This window comes from Phacochoerus africanus, chromosome 6 (assembly GCF_016906955.1).
Source record: "Phacochoerus africanus isolate WHEZ1 chromosome 6, ROS_Pafr_v1, whole genome shotgun sequence".
Lineage (NCBI taxonomy): Eukaryota > Metazoa > Chordata > Mammalia > Artiodactyla > Suidae > Phacochoerus > Phacochoerus africanus.
Window position 1 is genome coordinate 91,402,321 of NC_062549.1, and position 10,468 is coordinate 91,412,788.

A 10,468-nucleotide genomic window follows, 5' to 3' on the forward strand; every position below is an offset into this window, starting at 1 on the left:
AGGAGTGCTGTGCTTTTAACATTACCTCCTAACTCTGAGATCCTATGATTCAGTTATATTTAAAGGACTCAAAGCTACCAAGCACATGAATTTTTCCAGCTTGCTTCCAATTGGAAGAGAGTCTTGGATAAAGAAATGAATAAGATTAACCTCTTGCTTGGTATTGGTTGTCAGGTCTAAGCAGAAAATGACTTTTCTAGAAGGAAATATTTTTACTTTTTTGACAGTGGGGAGATATTTTTGGCTAAAGATCCAGAATCCAAGGAAACAGAAAGTGGTGTAAAGTGTTGCCTTTTTTCAGTGACATGTATTCTGCCGAGGAGGCTGCCGTTTTGTTGCGGTTATCATGGTCTTACTAGCCTAGTGTTCTCATTCATCAGTTCTTTGCCATCTTGAGGAGTCTTCATCTTCCTGAGGGGTGATGGGAGAGGAGATGCAGTGGCAGGAGATGCACAAGCTCAAGTCAGTCTTTTCTCTTCTACGGCCTAGCTTATTCTGGTAGGATTTATGTTCCAGTTATGTAAGATTTGCATTTTCTTGTTTAGTAGGACGTCATGAATTTCCTTTAAACAGAAGTGGTTAAGGACTAGCCCATCAGCACACTTCAGAGGGAAAGGAACATAAATTTTGCTCTGTATTTTCTCTATATTTTGAAATTATAAATATGTAAAAAATGTTTTATATTTTTCTGCTTTTCAAAATTTGCCCTCACTCAGCTATTTTCATCCCACTGTAGTAACTGTCAGACTTGTTCTTGTATTTAAAACTTTAGTATCTTGTTCATCTTGGGTTTTTTGCATTAATTTTTAAAAATACAGCATTAAAATGTTATTCATCTTGATTACTGAGTTTTTGGGGTGCTCCCTTAAACTCTGCAGCCAGTTGAGTGCCCTACTTACCACACAGTTTTTACTTCCAGCGTTGTTCAGAACACTTTTCTTTTTACCAGCTACAATCTTTCTTTAAAAACTGAAGTTAATTTCCTCTGGATTTGGCCCTTGAGTGCTCAAATTTCTGTAAAATACCTACTCTGAGGCTTTAAGTTGGTTGTATATTACACTGTATATTACACTGTCAACTTTTTCTTCTCTAAGGTAAATTAACCCACTACTTTCACCTTTTCTTCTCAATCTTCTCTGCAGCCTCGTTAGAGAGTTCCGTTTTGGAGAAGAATTTAACTGTTTTGTTTTTGTGTTTAAAAGAGAATAATTAGGCAGAAAAATCTGGATTATATAGAAAGCATAAGAAGAAAAATAAGATAATTCATTACCCAGAAAAAAAGTACTTTTAGTATTTTGGTATATTTACTTTCAGGTTTTTTGCATTTTTGTTTGTTTTTGTCTTAGGGCAGCATCCTAGGCATATGGAAGTACCCAAGCTAGGGGTCAAATCAGAGCTGTAGCTTCAGGCCGACACCACAGCCACAGCAACATGGAATCTGAGCTGCATCTACAACCTACACCACAGCTCACAGCAATGCCAGAGCTTAACCCACTAAGTAAGGACAGGGATGGAGTCAGCAACCTCACGGATACTAGTTGGGTTTGTTACTGCTGAGCCACGACAGGAACTCCACTTCCAGGTTTTTTTTAAGGCATGTATGCTATTAAATGTGTTTCCTTCCTTTTTTTTTCTATCCATTTTTACAAAATTATGATCTACTGTATTTTTGCATACCAGCCCTTTTTAGACGTTTAATGGCTACACAGTTGTCAGCAAATGGATATGTTATAATTATTTGATCGTTCCTATATCCATTTACGTTATTTTTGATCTTCATTACTACAAATAGTATCATAAAAGCTTCTTGTATGTACATCCTGATACATACATCTGATCGTTTCCTTAAAATAAATAATTGGAAGTAGAAATATAAAGCCAAGGAGAATGAACATGCATTATCACTAATATGCAAATATTTCATATACTTATCTAGACACCCCCCAATTTTTCCATTTTTCTCCAATGTTTTTGAGTTTTTGCAATTTGTTCCCAGTGTAATCTCATTCCCAGAGTAGGAAAAATGCATTAATTATTTTCAGTAGAAACAAAACAAAAAAAGTATCTTCTTCCTCATTTGCTTATAATCATGATGCTTCTCAGACAGTTGTGGTGTAGGACAAATCATGCTTGCATTTTTTTTTTTTTAACCACATCTGTGGGATGTGAAAGTTCCTGGGCCAAGGATCAAACCCAAGCCACAGCAAGTGACAAGGCCAGATCCTTAATTTGCTTCACCACAAAAGAACTTACATGTTGGCTTTAAAATTAAAAGATTGGCTCAAGAACGAAATAATTTTGGACAAATCACCTAATCATAGGTTTCTTTTAGATTATTCTCATCGAACACATGGGATTGTTATGCTCTTAAATAATGTAGGTAAAAACTCTTTCTAAACTAATAAAAATGCCATAAGGGACTATTATGACTGTCATTGTTGTTAAACTTTTTTTTAAAAAATAAGAACTCTCTGATCCCTTCATAATTCCCCAGAGAGGGAATAGAGTGAGAGATACTTTGGGGAAACTGGTTTCCCCAAAGACAGCCATTTATAATTCTGAAGGCATCAGAGAAGAGAGTGCAGAGTTTAGTAGGGAGTCAAAATACCTGTGAACATTCAAATCTAAGCACAAGGTAGAAACACAAAGAAGTACACACAGTCCATGAGAGCCAATTATGGCCCAAAACTTAGCAATTGAACTACCCTATAGGGAGCTTAGATTGATAGTATGAATCTAAGAAGACTTTCTGAGCAAGAGGAGGTTTGAGGTAAGTATTGGAAAAAATAGAGAAATGTGGCTTGTTAAAAAAAAAGTGTGTAATGGGGGGGGTGTTAGAGGGGCCAGTCAGGTTGAAAGCTACTGAGTGACTTGTAAGAGGGCTCCTGAAAGATGCAGACAAGTGGAACAGGGAGAAAGCAAACACTTAACATCTTGCTGGAGCGGAGAGCCTCGTCTGGTTCGGCCACTCAGAAGGGAAGATCTTTGAGAAGATGAGGAAACTATGGCTTATCATAAAACAAAAGTAGAAGAATTGTGGGTGAAGATGGCAAATTTGTTTTAGATAAACAAAAATCTGAAACTGAAAATTCTTTTCAAATTTAACACCACCTTCCTATTTCTTTAGCCTCAGTTTCCCCTTGACACCTGTGTTCTAACACCTGGAAATTTTTCCACACTTGATCCAATCCTCCTTCCTTCTATATGATCCCATCCCTATTCATTCTTTTGTATCTTTATGTAGATGTCTCCATACATGAAGTTGTTTGCTGATTGTTTCTCTTTTCCCTATAGGCGAACATCAGTCCCCGGTAACCAGGCATCCATCAGGAGCAAGGTCCCTTTTATTTTCTTCTCCTAGAGTTCTCCTGCCCAAAGCACTGGGTGCTGATATATTCCGACTGCTTGGTCTAAGTCTCCAGATTCTAGACCTACAATTTATCAATGAACATAGGGAACCACACAGTGGTGAGTGAATTTGTGCTCCAGGGTTTTTCCAGCTTTCATGAACACAAGCTCACCCTCTTTGTGGTATTTCTGACCTTGTACCTTTTCACCTTGGCTGGCAATGTCATCATTGTGACAATTATCAGCATCGATCGCCACCTTCACACCCCTATGTACTTCTTTCTTGCCGTGCTTTCCACTTCAGAGACTGTGTACACCTTGGTCGTTGTACCTCGGATGCTCTCCAGCCTCGTCGGCCTGAGCCAGCCCATCTCCTTGGTTGGCTGTGCCACCCAGATGTTCTTTTTTATCACTCTGGCCATTAACAACTGCTTTCTGCTCACAGCAATGGGGTATGATCGCTATGTGGCCATCTGCAACCCCTTGAGGTACACGGTCATCATGAACAAGAGGGTCTGTGCCCAGCTGGGGTGGGGGGCCTGCAGCATTGGCCTGCTTGTGGCCACAATTCAGATTTCCTCTGTGTTCAGGCTGCCCTTCTGTGATAGAGAGGTGGCCCATTATTTCTGTGACATCCGCCCAGTTATGAAACTCTCCTGCGTGGACACTACTGTACATGACATAATTAATGTCATTGTCAGCTCCCTCGTTATTGTGGTGCCCATGGGTCTGGTCTTCATCTCCTATGTCCTCATTATCTCCACCATCCTCAAGATCGCCTCTGCCGAGGGCCGGAAGAAAGCTTTTGCAACTTGTGCCTCCCACCTCACTGTGGTCGTTGTCCACTACGGCTGTGCCTCCATTGCCTACCTCAAACCCAAGTCAGAGAACACCCAGGATCAGGACCAGCTGATCTCAGTGACCTACACTGTGTTCACTCCTCTCCTTAATCCAGTGGTGTACACGCTAAGGAACAAAGAGGTCAAGGATGCCCTTCTCCGTGCTATTGGCAAAAAACCTCTTGGCTAGGATCTTTGGTACTTTGATATATAGCCTGTCATACGTGGGGCACTTTTGTAATTGCAAAGAAATTTGATCCTATCATTCATCCTCTACCCAGAGAGAGTTGCAAAATTTGGTGGTCAGCCTGCAGTAGAGAATTTAGAGTTCCCTGACTTGAATTTTGTTTTTAACCATCCTCTTTGGGTAGCCTCTGTTAATCTGAGCGGTTACTCTGAGGGACCTGATTAGATGCCACTCACAGGGGGAAATAATAAGCAAATGGGTAGCTGACTGTTTCCACTATGTTACTGGCAGAAAAGTGGGCTGCCGAACGCCTGTTTGAAGTGATGGGTTGCAAGATGGACCGAAACGTCAGGTAGGTGTTGAGCTCTAAAACTTCATGGAGAACATCATTGGTGGACAGGATGGTTGAAAGCACAGTCAAAACCGTCTTTCCTACTTATCACCACTCTCTCCTTTCGGCAGTGACAAGAGTAACAAGACTCTGACATTCCAGAAGAAATATTATCAGCCTAAAACATTCTCATCTGCCTTGGAGACCCATGAATTTTTTTTTTTTTTTCCAATTCTGTTGAAGCTCCCAGTAGAACTGTTTCCTTGGTGATTTTTATATATTTACATACTAGTGAGTAACTTGCCACATCCAGCAGCTGAATTGCAGAGCAGTTATTCATGCTTTCTATGGAATAATGCATAGGCTATGATACAACCATAAGTGTAGGGATATCCGAAGATCTGTTTTGAAATTAAATCTAAGTCTGGCTGTCTCACATCTAGAAATGAGCCCATACCTGTGTCTAGCCTTTTCTCACTTCATTTCTACATTGATGAATTCATTTATTTCCTATGAGCTGTTGGGTGCCTCATGTAAATTCTGCATTTAAACACTTGTCTAAACAAGCATTCAGGAGCCTACCAGTTCTTATTTTTATCATCTTCTGAGGGGAGAAATTGCACTGATTTGTGAGAAGGGTTTAAGACTTTAGGATGATTTGGCCTGGGGTTAAAAAGAGGCAGACCTGGGAGTTCCCGCTGTGGCGCAGTGGAAACGAATCTGACTAGTATCCATGAGGATGAGGGTTTGATCCCTGGCCTGGGATCAGGCATTGCTGTGAGCTGTGGTGTGGGTCACAGATGTGGCTTGGAGCCTGCATTGCTGTGGCTGTGGCCTGGGCAGGCAGTTGTAGCTCTGATTTGACTCCTAGCTTGAGAACTTCCATATGCCTTCCAGGCCATAAAGAGCTGATGTTAAAAAAGAAAAAAAAGAATTCGCGTCTCTCAGTCACCATCCTTCTCTTGCTTAAGAACAGTCCAAATGTCCTCACTGAAGATGCACTGACAGTGAATGTCAAAGGACTCAGGAATGCCTAATGGTACCAGGACCAAGAAGGGGAATCTTCCTGTTTATGGAGCATTACCTGAAAGAACAAATCTCTGCCTCCGCAGAGCAGCTGCATCTAAGGGGGGGCAACCTGAGAACGAGTGAGAAGAGGAGCATCCAAAGCAGTTTATCTTTGCCTTTATCTGGTTTCCTCTGAGGACACCTCTGAAGCCTTTCTGGGTTCGGGTCATGGGGAACTCACACCCTTGCTTCCGAGAAAGCCCCATCTGAGGTCCTCTCTTGAGGGGTCCTGCTCACAACAGCAGCCCTTTCCTGAAGGACCCTGCTAGCAGTGACATCATTTCTACAGACGGATGAGTTTTGTGCACACAGAACCCCCACGGCACCTCTTAGAGCTCTACAGAGTCCTATGAGATTGACACCCATGCTGAAAGCAGTGGACTCCCCTGAATTCCTCTACTTTGAAGCTGCAGAAAATTCTGTGTAATTCACCCAAAGTCATGTTTGAAACCACAAAGAATGTATATTAAAGGACTACCTATCCATTGAGGGGGGTTGTTTTGTTTTTTTGGCTGCTTCCACAGCATGGGGATGTTCTGGGGCCAGGGATGGAACCCACACTGCCATAGCAGCAGCCTGTGCCACAGCAGTGCCAACACCAGGTCCTTAACTCACTGAGCCACCAGGGAACTCCTGTCCTTTGTGTGTTTTCAATGTAGTTTACACCCTCTTAACAGAGCCAGAAAAAAATTAAATCAACATATTTAATTTCAAAGAGCATGTGTGAGTGGCCATTAGTGAACACAACACATGCCTGAAGAGAGTGAGGCTTAAGGCCACACCTTGGGCTTCACCACCACATAGCCCCTGGCTTTGTAAGTCAGGGCGTGCCAAGTCAAGATGTTGCCAGGGTAACATGAGGTACACATGTTCTTCAGGGGGAACACACGATTCCACAGGGACACATCCCAGATCTCCCCAACAAAGGACTGTTTGGCATCAAAACCTCCCCCAAAGGAATCCTGCTCCTGTCCCAGGATGATGCTCGCCTTCTCCTTCACAGTATACCCTCTCTTCAGGCCCTTCCTCCCCACGGGCTTCCCGTTCACCCAGAGTTCAGCAATCCCAGAGGCAGATTCCCAGCTGGCACACAGGTGGATAGGGGTGTCAGGGGACGGGGGCACCTTGAAAGTGACCCCAGTGCCCCCAACATACAGTATGTACTCCCCTACTTTGTTGACGAAGAGGAGCAGCTCGTTGTCTGTCGACCTGGTGTTGTAGGAGAAGAGGCTGTAAGGGCGGGTTAGGTCTGTGAAGGCTTTTAGGCACAGCGTGAAGTTCTTCAGCGGCTTGTTCACCCTGGGGACCAGGGACACATGGGCTGTGTTCGACTCTTCAGGGAAAATGAACACCTTCCCTCTTAAGTCTGTGGAGAAAAGACAATGGGACAGGAACTCTATCAAACCACAGGCTGCTCCTGACAGAGTATGTACCACCCGCTGGAGTGGACGAGGTACCTGTAGGTGCATAATGTTAGTGTGAAAAGACAGGTTTTGCTGCAGGTGCCCGAAGAGAGGAATTAAGGACGTCCTACGTCAGCTGTCCCTCCCCCCGCCACCGTCTTTTCAGATTTCATCCAGATAGGACAGCAAACACCAGTCATAGAAGAGGAAACACAGCTAAGTCATTGTGTGTAATGGTTAAAGGGTGCAGCACCCCATCTTCTCCCACCATTGATCATATTCTGACATGTCTCCCATGGGACACCTATTATAATTACAGTGAACTCCAGCTACAGATGTTCACTATAATTATAATGTTTGGTTTTTTTAAATTGACGTATTGTTGATTTACAATGTGTTAATTTCTAGTGCACAGCAGTGATTGTTATATATATATATATGTATATATCCGCACATATATAAAATTCTATTTCATATTCTTTTCTATTATGATTTATCACAGGATATTGACTATAGTTCCCTGTGCTGTACAGTAGGACTTTGTTGTTTATCCAGCCTATATGTAATAGTTTACATCTACTAATCCCAAACCCCCAGTCCAGCCTTCCCCTCTCCCCCCCAACCACAAGTCTGTTCTCCATGTCTGTGAGTCTGTTTCTGTTTCACAGATGAGTTCATTGGTACCATATTTTAGATTCCACATGTAAGTGACATCATGTTTTTCTTTCTCTTTCTTACTTACCTTGCTTAGTGTAATTTCTAGGACCATCCATGTTGCTTCAAATGGCATCGGGTCACTCATTCTTTTTTAGGGCTGAGTGATATTCTATAATGGCTCTTCCGAACCAGGGCTTAGTTACACTAGGCCAACACCTGTGCTTAGTTAGTGCAAAGACCGAAGAACGGAATAGACAGCAGACCACATGGCCTTTATGGTGTCCTCACCTTCCTCTCTACACCTTTTCGCAGCTCTGTGTGCCACTGTGGGGCCAGGTTCCCATGGCTTTTCCCATGGCTGCAATACAGGATTATGAAATTACTTATCACTTACTTATTTCCTCTTAAAAGCCATGAGAGGAGAGGGCTTAATTATCACCCCAACTATTTTTTTCTTGCTTAGGAAAGCAACTCTAACAACTATTACAGTCTTGAAATAAATGAGCATATTTAGAATAATGGCTAACTGAATCAGTGGAGGCATAGCCTAGAAGCATGATGAAGTCCTGAGTTGAGTTAGCTTTGCTTTATAGTAGGAAATGGAAAAATAGCATGAGTTCTTATTTCCTTAGATTAAGGGTTTCTTGAGAAATGCTCACCTGGGACAAAGAATAGGAATAGAACACTGAGTGAAAGGGAGCTTGGAAGAGATTTCAGAGGTGGGGAAAGGAACTTCAGCCACTAGAGCAGGAGTTAGGAGATGGGAAAGTAAACCATGAATTTATACTCTGTGATCTAATTATCATCCTGTGTGTGATTTGTGACCTTGTCAGTATACAAACCTGGAGCAAAATAGCATGGTTAGCCAGGGAGTGATGTGTTGAATAATTTATAACTGATGGTGATATGATAGAGAAGTGAATGTCTCAGACTTTAGAAGATGAGGTTGTGCTTAGTGGCAATAATAGAAGGGGGGTGCCAGACTATTAAAGCTTTTTTACTGCTAATAAAAGCCAATTTTTTGTAACACTTAGGCATCATAAAGTACATTTATCCTTTAACTTACTTCATTCAATCTTGATAAACAAATCTTTGCAATTTTGATGTCATTTTTATACCCATTTCATAGTTGAAGAATCTGAGGATCCGTGTTTAGCAAATTTCACAAAGGCAATTCAGTTAGTTTGGGAGAAAATGGTTTTCTAATTTAAAGTCCAAGATTCTTCCAAAATTCCTCTCATTTGACTCAGACTAAAGGACTGAGAAGGATCAGAGAATGAATACTCCAGCCCCTGAAATAACCTCTTTTTCTAATAAAAGCTGCACATCTGTTCTTACTCTCTCAGGTGAGAGGTAATGATGTGCCTACCTAGCAAGCAAAGCCAGCTCTGGGGCTTCCTTATGCCAGGCATGTCCTTACTCATCAGCATCTGCGGAGTTCCCTAGTGGCTCAGCAGGCTAAGGATCTGACATTATAACTGCTGTGGCTCTAGTTACTGCCGTAGCACGGGTTCAATCCCTGGCCTAGGAGTTTTCTCATACTGTGGGCACAGCTAATAGAAAATATGTCCAAAATAATTCTCCTAAGTATAGGCTAACTTGCTGCTAATGAACAGAACACAGCAGAACTGAGGTATAAGACTTCTGAGATTAGATTATGAAAAACTGTGCTTCTATACTGGGCATTTTTCTCTCTGTTAGGTCACTCTGCTGGAGAAGCCACCTGCCATGTTGTAGGCTGCTTGATAGAAGGGTCCATGTGGCAAGGAGCTAAGGGAAGCCTCCAGCCAAGAGCCAGTGAGGAACTGAGGCCCTTAACCCAACAGCCAATAAGAGCTGACTCCTGACAGTTAACCACGTGCATGAGCTTGGAAGCAAAGCAGTTCCTCCCCAGTCGAGCCTTCAGATGAGAGGGCAGTTCTGGTTGGTTGATGGCAACCTCATGAGAGACCTTGAGTCAGAATCATCCAGCTAAGCTCTTCCTGGATTCCTGACTCACAGTAAGTATGAGACAGCAAATGTTTGAGGTTTTATCCTGCCAAGCTTTGAGGTGATTCATAATACTGCAATAGATAACTTATCCCATCCTTCATTCACGTCTTCCTCAAAACAGCAGCAGTGACAACAAAAGATGCTATACTCCAGTTTTCCTGGGACTAGGAGAAAATGTTACCCCAGCAGGGCTCAGGACCTACCTTTCTGTGTCATCCCCTCTGAGAGAAAGGCCAGGAGAAGGACACTCAGAAGAAGCTTCTTCATCCTGTGCTCCTGGGATCTTGTGGTGTCTCGGGAGGAAGAGCAGCAATCACAGCAATGTAGACATGCTCACTGTTTGGCTTCTTATATTGTGTTTTTAGGGGCACAGCCTGTTCCAGCAACAGAAGGCAAAGCTGTAAATGGTAAACATTAACTGAAGCAGGATATGATTTATAAACAAATGTGTTTGCTTTGTGGTCTACTGTTTCAGTTGTAGTCTTTCTCTTCTCTTTTAACTGTTCTATTTCCTGCTGAGCTGTCCTGTACACGTCTGCCCCAAGAGGCTCTACATCCTCCTAAAGGGACATTTAATTGCCTAATGTGCATAAGGAAATTGGGGCGGTCTACTGTTAGTTCTCTAAGACAGATATACTCATAT

General features: G+C 42.4%; 2 protein-coding genes across 2 annotated transcripts; one reads left to right on the forward strand and one right to left on the reverse strand.

Annotated features, from left to right (window-relative positions):
- Positions 1-3,253: 3,253 nt before the first annotated feature.
- Positions 3,254-4,665, forward strand: LOC125128853 (olfactory receptor 10J1-like). Its single transcript, XM_047782997.1, has one exon. The coding sequence runs from the start codon at positions 3,445-3,447 to the stop codon at positions 4,375-4,377; it is 933 nt and encodes a 310-aa protein (XP_047638953.1). The 5' UTR covers positions 3,254-3,444; the 3' UTR covers positions 4,378-4,665.
- A 1,551-nt stretch (positions 4,666-6,216) lies between these two features.
- LOC125128854 (mucosal pentraxin-like) lies at positions 6,217-10,235 on the reverse strand. Its single transcript, XM_047782998.1, has 2 exons — positions 10,029-10,235; positions 6,217-7,139 (listed from the first exon to the last, which is right to left on the reverse strand). The coding sequence occupies exons 1-2, from the start codon at positions 10,090-10,092 to the stop codon at positions 6,544-6,546; spliced, it is 660 nt and encodes a 219-aa protein (XP_047638954.1). The 5' UTR covers positions 10,093-10,235; the 3' UTR covers positions 6,217-6,543.
- Positions 10,236-10,468: the final 233 nt, after the last annotated feature.

Coding starts and splice junctions, on each gene's coding strand:
- LOC125128853 (XM_047782997.1), top strand. CDS start 3,445: ATGAACATAGGGAACCACACAGTGGTGAGTGAATTTGTGCTCCAGGGT.
- LOC125128854 (XM_047782998.1), bottom strand. CDS start 10,092: ATGAAGAAGCTTCTTCTGAGTGTCCTTCTCCTGGCCTTTCTCTCAGAG. Junction 7,140..10,028: donor AGAGGGGATGACACAGAAAG/GTAGGTCCTGAG, acceptor TTTTCTCCACAG/ACTTAAGAGGGAAGGTGTTC.